Source organism: Girardinichthys multiradiatus, chromosome 3, assembly GCF_021462225.1.
Source record: "Girardinichthys multiradiatus isolate DD_20200921_A chromosome 3, DD_fGirMul_XY1, whole genome shotgun sequence".
Lineage (NCBI taxonomy): Eukaryota > Metazoa > Chordata > Actinopteri > Cyprinodontiformes > Goodeidae > Girardinichthys > Girardinichthys multiradiatus.
The window spans coordinates 3,459,326-3,472,246 of NC_061796.1; the positions used below are offsets into that span (position 1 = coordinate 3,459,326).

General features: G+C 38.6%; 1 protein-coding gene across 1 annotated transcript; it reads right to left on the reverse strand.

Moving 5' to 3' along the window:
* Positions 1 to 3,412: 3,412 nt before the first annotated feature.
* On the reverse strand, positions 3,413 to 6,912 carry rbm12bb (RNA binding motif protein 12Bb). The gene has a single exon (XM_047362175.1). The coding sequence runs from the start codon at positions 5,610 to 5,612 to the stop codon at positions 3,705 to 3,707; it is 1,908 nt and encodes a 635-aa protein (XP_047218131.1). The 5' UTR covers positions 5,613 to 6,912; the 3' UTR covers positions 3,413 to 3,704.
* Positions 6,913 to 12,921: the final 6,009 nt, after the last annotated feature.

Genomic DNA, 12,921 nt, shown 5'->3' on the forward strand with positions numbered 1-12,921 from the left:
CACCACCTTCCTGTACTCAGCTTCTTGTCCATCTCTGATCCACCCCACAACTGCAGAATCATCCAAGTATTTCTGCAGATGACAGGAGTCTGTCTTGTACTGGAAGTCTGAGGTGTACAGAGTGAAAAGGAATGGTGAGAGTACCGTCCTGTGCTGCTGACTACCTGGTTAGACTCATAACCCTTCAGTCTCACAAACTGTGGTCTGTTTGTCAGGTAGTCTTTGATCCAGGAGATTGTTGAGGCCTCCACCTGAGTCTTCTGGAGTTTCTGACAAAGCAAATCAGATTGAATTGTGTTAAATGTTCTGGAGAAATCAAAGAACATGATCCTCACAGTGCTACTGGCTTTGTCCAGATGACAGTGGGTTTGTCGAAGCAGGTGTATGATGGCATCTTCAACTCCAACTCCACAGCAATAAGCAAACTGAAGGGGGTCCTGATGGTTTACTGTTTGCTTACTCAGGTGGGCCAACAGGAGTCTCTCTAGGACCTTCATGATGCGAGATGTCAGGGCAACAGGTCTATAGTCATTGAGGACTGATGGGTGAGTTTTCTTTGGTACCGGAACAAGACAGGAGGTCTTCCACAACGCCGGAAACTTCTTCTGGGCCAGGCTAAGGTTGAAGAAGTGCTGCAGAATCCCACAGAGCTGCTCTGCACAGGCCTTCAGGACTCTAGGGCTGACATGATCTGGACCTGCAGCCTTATTACTATTCAATCTATCCAGTTGTATCAGCATCTTCTGATATGGTTGAAGGCAAATATGTAGAAGCAGAAGGGTCTAGGGCTGAGGTGGAAGATAAAAAATGTGAGGTGTTACTGGACAGCTGTGGGTCAAAAGAAGGTGAAATGTCTGTTTGGCTGTGAGCAGGAGAGGAGGATGCGAAGCTTGTTTCTGAACTGAACCTATTGAAGAATATGTTTGGTTCATTGGCTCTGTCCAGACCTTCATTGGTCTGATCATCCTTCTGCTTGAAGCCTGTGATCTTCTTAATAACAATTCCGCAAGTAATTGTGGTACACAATTTCTTAAAAAATTAATGGTAGTTGGGTGCAACAAGTTATCAGGTGTAGGGGGGAATTACTTTTTCACATGAGGCCAGGTTGGTTTGGACACCTTTTTTCCCTTAATACGTGCAATATTTATTTTCTTTCTCTAGGTTTATCTTTGATTGTCCATTGAGATTACCACTTGTTAAGGTAACTCTACATGTATAAACACTTTTTGTGAACATGTTCTTTTAGTGTTTGACTGCATATAGTACAGTAATACAGACCCATATTGCTTTTAAATTGTTACTAATTGGAAGTAGCCCTGGTCAAAGAATACAACAAAAAAATTACTTTTCAAGTAGCGGCTAGAATATGGCTAGCTTGGGTTTGATATTATTCACAGATTAAACTTAATACTTTAAAGATAAATAAAATACAGCATATGTAGCCATCAGGACTTTTTCTTGTCATGTTTTTATTTCTACTGGGGAAATACACTTACCAGCCACTTCATTAGGTATGCCTCACTAGCGCTGGGTTGGACCCTCTTATGCCTTCAGAACATTGAGTCTTCATAGAATACATTAAACAAGGAGTTGGAAACAGTCAGAGATTATGATCCATGCTGACATGACTCCATCAGCCAGTTGGTCCAGATTTGTCAACTGAACATCCACATGAGATCCTCCTGTGGGACCACATACCAAATGTGCACTTTTGGATTGAGAACTGGTGACTGTGGAGGCCATTGCAGTAAAATTAATTCACTGTCAAGTTATGCTTGGAATTAATGAACTATTCTCCTGAGATCACAACTATGTGAAAAATTATTCATAACCATGTTAATTGTGTTCATTCGACCAGGGTATTCTTTTCCCTGACTTGAAGTGACACCAGTACCTCCCACAAGATAAAACAATGCACAAGAGGTGTTAGAGTGGGAAATAATCAATAGTTTATAATTTACCTTTAGACAGAAAATGGCATGTCAACAATTATTCATACCTTTGTTAGTAATTAGTAGAAAAGCATTTATTGCGCTCCGAGTTTATTTGTAGGTGTTCATCTGCACCTATTGGAATCCCGCAGTATGGAGGTGGACTATCCGTCTTGAGATGGTGCCACCAGCAAGAACTATCTTCAGGATCAGTGGTAATCCTCATTCCTTTCACCTCTCGCACTTTCAGCCTTGCCATTTCAGATGTAAGTTTCGATCCCCCTTAAACATTCTCTGAAATTTTTCAGTGTGGAGCATCTTATATTTTTAAGTAACACTTCACAGGGTGACAACCGAAACTTGAAGACATGTAGGAATAGCCTACTGGGTTGTGAGCAGCCACAACTGTGCAGTTGCAGGCTCCTTAGTTATAGCCCTGAGTTGCCACATCTAAACTGTTTTTTTTATCTGCTGTGTTATTAAAACAGCCATTACCAATTAATCAGGGTAATCAGAATGCTTTATAACAGTCTGGCCAATAGAAAGTTGAATTCCCCATTGACTGTATCGATTTGCAATGGTTATGATTTCAGACATGCTATTTTCCTTAAAATTAAACATCACAACCTGTTTTACCTACAAAGAACACTGTTGGTCAAATTAAGAAAGATAACTTTAAATCTAAATCTGCTAGGGGAATTTATAATTGGCATAGCTAAATTCATTAAACAATCTCATCATACACAAAATTGTTTCCCTATAACCTACACTATTCTTACCACAGGTGATAGGATACATAATGCACAATTTGGGACAAACGGCCAAAATAAAACATGCTTGTAATCTACTATCAAATTTTCTCCTGAATTATTTTTAATATCCATACATAGAAGTCAGCTTGAGTCTGAAGAGCAGGGGTGTCCAAACCTTTTGTCATGTGGGCCAAAATCATTACGCTAAAAGTACTCCTATTGTTTAAATATTATAATTAGCTGCATCTTTTTTAAAAGGCCTCTGACCAGTTAAAACCAAACATCCCCTGTATCAAGCCTTGAAATGCAGTCGCAGGCCGTAAAAAAATAATTCAAAGTGCGGCAAATGGCCCGCAGGCTCTACTTTGGATATCAAAACTTTGGCATTTGTTTTAAAAGTGTTCGATCTTCATATTTCTCTAATTTTAGAAATGTTACCCTTTACTGCCTGATTTAAGAAGTAATTATCAGAAAATTATGGTAATTTTATTTTACATTTTTTCAATGCTTTTGACAAAAAGATTAGTTTGAAACTTAATTTTTCCCTGTATTATGATTGCTATATTAGGCTTTTGCAGCCATGTAATTATAACCAAAAAGACACTTTTCTCTACAAGTCCGTTAGCCACCTGTTAGGATAAATAAAATGTTACTATCTCCAAAATGACTAAACCCCTTTCCTTCAGAGAATCAGAATTGGAAGGAAGACGACACATAAAACACAGAGACGACTGATCATTTGATTTTAATTTTCAAAACAATGACATGTTGCTTTGTTTCAATGTACATATTTCCAAATTGTGTTTCAAAACCAATCAAAATACTTCAGTAAAAACAAAAAACAAACATTGCAAATATATTTTCAATGAATACTTCCTCAGGAACATAAAAATGTACTTAAGAAATCTTTTTTTTTTTTTACACAAATCACATTAAGTTACTAGAGCTATGCCGCATTACCAGCTGCCCGGAAAAACTGAAAACCTAAGCTAAGTTGCGCCTGTAACTTAGAATATATATTTCAGACAAGTAAGAGCTGTACTTTTCTTGGTCCAATCGGCCTTCCATTCAGTTCCTGAATTGCAGTTAAAGCCTCCTGACGAGACTCAAACACCAAAGTGGCAGAGCCTTTAGGTTTTCCGCTGGGCTCATACTGGAGAGAGACAGATCCAGGTATGATTCGATATCCATAACAAAAATCATAGACTTCCTCACTTCTAATTTGGAATGGTAAGTTAACCAATTGTACACAGGTGGGACCATCATAACGCTGAGCAGGTGGACCTACCCTCCCATGTCCTCCACTGCCCCTGTCCTGCGGAGAACGAGGTCTTACCCCACGAGATTCATAGTCATAACCTCCATAGATGTGCTCCTCTTTAATAGGTAAATTACCATCCTTGGGTTTCCTTACATCAGGGTACGAAGTGTCACCACCAGGTCCATAGAAAGGCTCACTGTTCCTGCCCGAGTAGTGTCCCTCTTTTGGCAAGACCTCTTGCTTTGCCGGTGGCTCGGCAGCCAGCTGATCCATCTGAGCTCGTGTAATGCACTTCACTCCAACTTCAGACCCCAGAAACCGCCGTCCATTAAGAGAAAGTGCCTCCATGGCCTCTGCCTCAGACTTAAAGAGAACCAAAGCCTGTCCAACCCCGTTACCTTTATGGTCACACAGAACCCATACCCTGTCCTCTGTGACATGAAATCCATAAAAAAAGTCAACTATCTCAACCTTTCTCACATCAAATGGGAGGTTCCTTACAAACACACAGACTTTCTCAGAGTCATATGGATCCTTTGGGTACGATGGAGGCCTTTCCTGATACCTTTGAGAGTTTCCAGGAGATTCAGCAGGCTCATTCTGAGACTCAAGAAGCCTGAGCATGTTCTCTCTTGAGATGGGCCGGATATGAATCCATCGGTTGAGAAAATGCATTTTCTCCTGACTTAAAGCATCACAATAGTCACGGATGCTCTTAAAGAGCACAAAGGCCGACCTGGTTCTTCTGCCATCGCCATCAGTTAGAAACAGAATCTGGTCATTCTCAAGCTTTGCATTTTGAAAAAGGCGCTTCAAGTCTTCTTTTTCCACTGCAAAGGACAGATTGTCCAACAGCACACAGTACTCTTCATCACATGGAGCAATAGGCTTCATGGCCACGGGTGATCGAGACCTAACTTGATACTGGGGGATTCTCTGAGTGCGAACAGGTGCTCTTCCCCTGTCAAGGTTCTCCACTGTGTTGACCACCGCTGGCATTCTACCAATGGCTCGTAGCCAATTATCGGCTGTTGTTGCACGAACGTCGATATACCTTGGCCCAATGTATTTCCCATCCCTCTTTAAGGCTTCCAAGGTATCCTCCCTTGATGAAAATTTGGCAAAGCCTTTTCCATTGTTTTGTCCCGTTTCTCTTTTACACAAGACAATTTCATCAATGAGTAAACCATGGAAAAATTCACGTACTTCCCCCTCAGTCACAGAGAAAGGCAGTCCATTCAGGAACACAAGAAAAGGGTCATCGGTGATTGATGGCTGTTGGCGATGGGTTGGAGGGCTATAAGCCGATCGACTACTTGATCTTCTGCCCACATCTGGGTCAATGGATCTTCGAGCAGTTCTTCCATTACCCTCAGGGTGCCTAGTCTCCTCCAGCTCCACCTTTTGTGTTGTTCTTTCAAGTACATGCTGCATCTCTTGTTTGCTGCTAAGCAGCAATCTTACAGGCGACCCATTAATTAACCCCCCTGACCGTGCCATGGCTCTTCTTGCGTCTTCATCTGAAGCAAAGATAATGAAAGCTTCATCTAGGTCCCCACCGATTATATGTACACCTCCGTCTGGAATTCTGAGGCCCGTGAAGAACTTGCGAACATCCTCAGAGCCTGCTGTGACTCTCAGCCCCTGTAAACGGATGACGACTGCCATGCTGAAGAACAAATAACAGCACCTGTAGACAAAGGGGTACAGAACAGCATTACTGCCTCCAGAGCCTCACTAGTATAATATCCCGACATTTAGTTGATCATAAAGGCTAAAAAAAAAAAAAAAAAAAAAGCAATTAAAAGAACATTTTTTCGATGCCCAAAAAAAAAGCCATCTCTAACACAAACGGCTAAAAAATAAAAATGTTAAGTTAGCCACATGAAATCATATTTCATATCCATGGCACTAGATTCAGGCACATATTCTGGGCATCATTATAGTGGGGGGGAAAAAAAAATCTAAAATTGCCACCAAGTACTTTTCCCTGCGTAACCAAAAAAAGACTCAACAGAAGAGATTTCTGGAGTGAGACGCTTTGTTCCATTATAAGTCCAGTCCTGAAATTCTGCATGGTTTTCAACGACATTTTGTTTTTAATCAGCAGTTTTTAAAACTAGTCGATTATCCACAGAAGTTCCAACATCGACTAAAGGACTTCATCTAGAGCCCTTTAGGTGATCCAAGAGTCCATCTCTCACATTCCCAGTGTAGCTCAGCAACATTGCAGCATTGGACAATCTGAAAACTTGCCACCGGCTAAATGTGTCAGACTAAAACAGAATCGACTTACACACACTTTTGCTCAGCTTAACAAAATCTTCACCAAAACTCCAACACAACACTAAACATGCACCAACTTAGTTGACCTTTTTTAAGCCAATTGACTTTCATAGAGGTTTGTGAAAATAATCAAAAATATTGCTATAACCAATATTTTAAAAAATGAATTATTCAAAATTGTCACTTCTTCCGGCAGCAACACAGAGACATTCTGCTCCTCCCCTCCTCCAGCTCAGCTGCTGGAAGATTTGCAATCTGTTAACATAGAAGTACAGCCAGAAAAAAAAAAAACCATAGCAACCCTCTTTAGCCAACAAGGCCAAAGCACTGTTTATATGCAGGACCAATCCTGCCGTAATTAAGAAAACATACAGAAATAAATTATGTAATAAAATAATAAATGGGCCAAAAAGTACCAAGACATATAAATTAGTGCGCCAATACATACAACAAAATAAGATTTATTCAATAATTGACATATCTATCAATCTATCTATGCTATATATTGTTAATTTAATACAAATTCTTGTTTTATTTTTCCTATCCCTTTTATTTCTTTAATTTTAATACCACCCAAATATATTTAAAACAGATTCCTCAAAAATGTATCATTTGTCAAATTATTTTACTGTCCTTTTAATTCGTAAAACAGTGATATATTTTCCCCTCTAATATGCATTTCTCCCCCCCCCCCCCCCAACAGATTTCCCTGAGCCCATTTATTTCCGTCTTTCTTTTTACATTACTCTATGCATCTCGAAATATAAAAACAAGGGCGTCAGGACAGACAGGACGATCTTTGAAACAGCGCCACCGCCTCAGCTTCTTCCCTATTGGCTGAGGTCAAGCCTCGATGTTCTGTTAGCAGTGGCTAACTTCTGTCATGTTGTTGCTAATAAAGCTATTTGGCAGGATTTGGCAGTAGATAGTGCTGTTATTCAAGATGGTTTAATGTATCCAATTGGCTTTAGTCAAAAAGTACTAAGGTGCTGAGTTTGAACCATGTTGAGGTGTTTAAAAAAAACACAAAAAAAAAAACAACTGAACTAGACTCACATCAAGTTGACAATAACACCAAGAGTATGGAGGAAATAAGCGTAAAGGATACAACGTAGGTGTACAATAAACACAAAATTAAACAAGTATATTATAATGTTTGAATAGATGAAACGTTTTTAAAGCCGCTTCATCATTGCTGTCAAAAACTGAGAAAATATAATGCTTATATATATATATATATAAATAAATGTAATTAAAATGCTCCTTTATTTGCCAACATCAAACTGACAACAGGAAGCATACATTCGCACATTAAAGAAAAGCCATTATAATAAAATGACACGATTGAGTCACACATCCATAAAGGATATACACACTTAGACTGTTATCTTGTCTACAATTCTGCCAAATAAAGAGGTGAAGCTTAAATTACATATTTTTCTAAATGAGGGCTAAATTGTTCCATATTTATTGGTTTCGTCCTAATAAAAGGAAGTTACAATATTTTCACATCAACGTTTTTCTTGTGCTTTTTAAAACAAATCTAAAACATTTAAGCACTTGGATGCTCCACATGTTCAAAGTACTACAATTAAATTCCAACTGAAAGTGTATTTTTAGCTTTACCTACTTTATCTCAAAGATTGCAGAGACATTTTCTTAATGTTATACTTCATAGATTCCCCTGAGCTCTCATCTCACAGGCAGCCAGTATTATTTTCCCAGAGAGGTGTTGTTCAAAGCCAGTTCAACAGACCAGGCTCCCTTTGTCTCAACAGGCTTGACACAACAAAATCGGTCCATTCAGAGAAAACACGTGCTATGACAGTGATTAGGAAGGTCATTCTGTCAGGCTTTTATGTTCAGGATCTAAATGGACATACAAAAGGGGTGTTTAAAGCATCCTTTGATGGTTCTTTCACACAAAATACACCAAGCATCCAGAATAAACAAAGCATAACATAAAAGTTGATTTAGTGCTGACACTGTTCAGTAAGGGCTGCACGGTGGCACAGTTGGTAGCACTGTTGCCTTGCAGCAAGAAGGTCCTGGGTTCGATTCCCGGCCGGGGGTCTTTCTGCATGGAGTTTGCATGTTCTCCCTGTGCATGCGTGGGTTCTCACCGGGTACTCCGGCTTCCTCCCACAGTCCAAAGACATGCCTGTTAGGTTAATTTGTGACTCTAAATTGCCCTTAGGTGTGTGTGTGTGCATGGTTGTTTGTGTGATGGAATGGCGACCTGTCCAGGGTGTACCCTGCCTCTCGCCCATAGACTGCTGGAGATAGGCACCAGCTCCCCCGTGACCCACTATGGAATAAGTGGTAGAAAATGAATGACTGACTGTTCAGTAATAATATGCAAGTCTCGTCACTAATAAATCATGTTTTCTTTGTCTCGTATCTTAACACAAACAAATTTTCCAATCTCAGAAAAAAAACAAACCTCAGCATCAGTGTTTTAAAGCCTTTTGTAGTTTTTACTGTAACAATGCACAACTTTAAGGCAATCCTGGCTCCCAGGCTGGAACAACTACCCTTGTTTTTAAGTGTATCTATAATAATTCCTCTCGTAAGATTCAAGTAAGTGAGTAATAGAAAGTCAATTAAATTATTAACTTTCATTAATTGCAAAAAAGATGACATTGTATTGTTATATTAACTGAAATTACATCTGATTCGCATCTACTTTTGCTACGCCAAGCTGTCGTTTAGCTGAATGGCTATAAAATTCATAAGCATCAATCATCAGTTTTCAAATGGTTGAATTCTGTGGAATATAATATTTGTGTCTGGCTGGGAAGACATAAATGCACTTTTTACATACAGATGTTTTGTCAGGGAAACTGTAGCACTTTAAAAAACAAAAAAATTTAATAAAAACCAAACTATAGGATGTTTTTGTTTATTATGCTCTTGCCTAGTTAAAGTAAAGCCACTGCTTTCAGTGACACCTCTGCTGTTTGGCTTAATATACCTTGCTAAATAGTCTAAATGTGTAGTAAAACACTTCTCTGAGGTTATTTAAAAAAAAAAAAAAAAAGATCAGTTGCAGATTGTGCTCACATCCTAAAATACCTTCATAAAAAGGTAAGGCGTTGAAATAAGCGCTCCTCTTACATGTTTACATGAAAGGGTAATGCCTTGTAGCAACTCAGATATAACCAACTTAATCTACCATGTATTTATATATTTTATAGTTCATATAAAAAGAACACTAAACTTACAAGCTTTGTATCATTTTATCTCAATGTTCATAACTACAGCTGCAATATGTCTAACTGCAACAGTCACAATGTCTGTGCAATATTGTGAGTGCAAAAGACTGCTTAGACGAGATATGTGGTAGACTATTACATTTCAAGTGAAATGCAATAAGGATGCATGAGATAATACATCAAGTCACAATATTAACAATATCACAATATTAAACAGAATCGCAATTCCATAAAAAGCAGAACTTGCAACTACTTAAGAAATTCTAGTCAGTAGTCAAATAGTTGGTGCATGTCTATACCACATACTGGACCTCCACTATTAAACGTACACTATCAAATAGTTATCACTGATTTTATTCCACGTTAAAAGCTAATTAACTCAGTCATTCAACATCAAGTGCTTGCTCAGTCATAATTGTTCATTTATTAACCAAGATAATGAAGGTTTTGTACTCATCTATTCTGGGATTATTTCCATGGAGTAATTTCTGCCCCTCTGTTCCCAATTTAAATTACCAACCAGATTTCCTTTACAGGTAGCTGAAACCCATTAAAGAACAAGCTATCCATCTTCCAGGTTCCTCCGTTGCGCCGCTTTAGATTTACCACCAGTGGTACCAATTTGTTCCATCCTTTCACCACCGAGACACCGATGAGGATTCCCAGAATATTCCTCGTCCTCCAGGTGTGCATCAGATCTAGCATTTGGCTGAAGTTTAAATACCACGATAAAGAAAATCTGATTGAACCATTGTGCGTGTGTCATCCTTGAATTATGCAATTCAGCTGCATGATCTGGAAAATGGTTAACCAGTAAAGTCGCAAACATGTAGGACTCTGCGCATTCAAGTTCATGGACCCAAAACCCAGACATTTATAACACTATAACTATTACACAAACTACACCAACACATTAGCGAAATCAAAGCCACTTAACGAACCATCAAGTCATCATCCGACAATGTGGGCTTGGATATATGGCTTGCTGAGCGCTCATTTTAAGGCCCCACATTACAGGAAAACCTGCGAATAGCCTATAAAATAACAAGTACCAATAAATGGAATCAAATAATGTTAGATCTTCATATCGTTAGCCTCATAGCAATTGCCTAAGTCATACGAGGCTAACGATAGGTTTGCTTTCCCCTCACACAAAGCCAAAACCTTACGGAAAAACCCCACAGAACAGGCTAGACAAGTAAATACTCGCCGTAAAATGACCACGTCAGGACAAGTTAAACCAAAGTTCGACATTCAGACACGAACAGGCACTTTTAACCGAGCAACGCGCTGGAAGAGCGGTGGAAGCCATTACAGTTAAGCAAAAATATCAACGTAAGCTAATGTTAGCACGCATCCCAGCTAGGCCTGCCAGCCTGCGGCCTTAGCTCCTTTGACATCACTGCGCCGCACCAATGACGCAAAGTCATTTAGCATCAGGCCACAAAGTAGCCACTTAAACTGCGGGTACACTTACACAAATAACAACAACAGCCCTCGCACAAAATTTAAAGCGAAGAGGAATACAGCGGATATAATTATCTGGACCGTCTGCCTTACGTCGCTCTTCTTTCTCAGCCTGGGTAAAAATGTGGAAGCTTTCTCTTTTGTAGTGGTCATAGAAGGAGGCTGATAAAACAGCTTCAAGATGACACACTGCCACCTACTGGTGGCACCTGGCAGGCGTGTAATATGTCACTACCCAAGGTGGAGTGACTGAGCAGCCGAAAACGTTTCAACTATCATCTTTCTTTATACGTTCTGCTTTAAGATGTTTTCCTGTTCACCTTAAAAGATTTGAAACCAATCCTCACATTTTTTCTTATTATTAACAAAGCAGCGAATTATTAACTATTAACTCACCACTTCACATTTTTCTGCACAACTCAGATCAGAATGTAGCATGACAGTGAAGTAACATTAGAAACATTTCTATGGAGTTTCCCAAACTTGTCTCTGAGCAAAGATTTTTCTTTCAAGTAATTTTGATTTCTACTTATTTTATAGATTTTTTGAGATTCTTGTTATGATTTGTTTATTTTATGAATTCTTGTCTGGTCTGTAATATGGACCAGGAGTCTGCAATAAATAAATAAATAAATAAATAAATAAATAAATAAATCAATCAATTTAAATATATGGTTAAAGTCTGGACACCCCTGCCTCTGCCTTAGGGGACTTAAGACTAGTTTGCATTATTCCTTCATTTAGCTTCTAAATACTTTGAATTGTTTTGAGCTACAAAGTTAATTTATTTCAGTAATCAGTTTTAAAATGTGAAACTTATATATTACATAGATCCATTACACACCGAGTGATATATCAGAAACAGAATCAGCTTTATTGTCAAGTTTGTGCAAATAAACAAGGAATTTGACTCCGGTACACTTTGCTCTCAGTAAAGATTTTTTTAAATAAATATCAAGAGTTTTTTATATTACGACTTGGAGCAAATGAAACCCCAAATTTAGTTTCTCAAAAAATGTGAATATTACAAAAAAGCTTTTAAAACAGAAATTCTGACTCATTGAAAAGTATGTCTATGTACTGTACACTATATCCAGTCAATACTCCTTTAGCATTAATGGCCATCAGTCCAGCATGGCATGGAAGCGATCCGGCTGTGCCACTACTGCTGTGCCCGGATTGCTTTAGTAAAGTCAGTAAAACCTTATTTATATAGCACCTTTCAAGATGTAAAGTCACAAAGTACGCACAAGAGCCATCAATGTTTAAAAAATACTGAAATTAATAAAAAGATTAAAAAATATATGTTTTTAACTGGCTTTTGAACAAAACTACAGACCTCAAGTCTAAAGGAAGAGAGCTACAGAATCGGCGGAGCACTGAACAGAAAACTCTGTCTTCTTTTGTTTTCATTTTAGTATGGGGAACTTCAGAGAGCCCGCTAGGAAACTTTGGTGGCAGAAGTCCTCTGATATAACCTGGGTCATGTCTGTAAAATAATCTTAAATTGCGCTCTTAAATAAACCAGATGCCAGTGTAGTTACTTTAGGATTGGAGTAACATGTGAAAGCTTGGAGGTTTTATGTCAGAAGCCTGGCAGCAGCATTTTAGGCAACATGCAACCTAGGGTCTAGGGAGGTTTTGCTAAGACATGTGCATAGTGCATTGCAATAATCCATTCATGACAAAGCAAAAGCAAGAATAATCATTTACAGTTCAGGATCTGAGAAAATTGAGCTCAGTTTGGCAATATTTCTCAGATGACAGAAACAGAAATAAATCAGAGACTTGACATGTGCATCCAAAGTAAAACCAGAATCAAACCTAATGGTTCCTAACAAGGGATTTTGCCACAGAATCAAGAGGTCCAAGTATTTTCTTTATCCCAGACATGCATGTTTCTGTTGCAAAGATCATTATTTTAGTTTTTTCTTTATTTGATTAAAAAATATATATCTGTCATCCACCATTTAACAGAGTCTAAGCACTTTAACACATTTTGGACTTTA

Bases quoted from the DNA above. Each gene is read 5' to 3' on its own strand.
- rbm12bb (XM_047362175.1), bottom strand. From the start codon at position 5,612: ATGGCAGTCGTCATCCGTTTACAGGGGCTGAGAGTCACAGCAGGCTCT.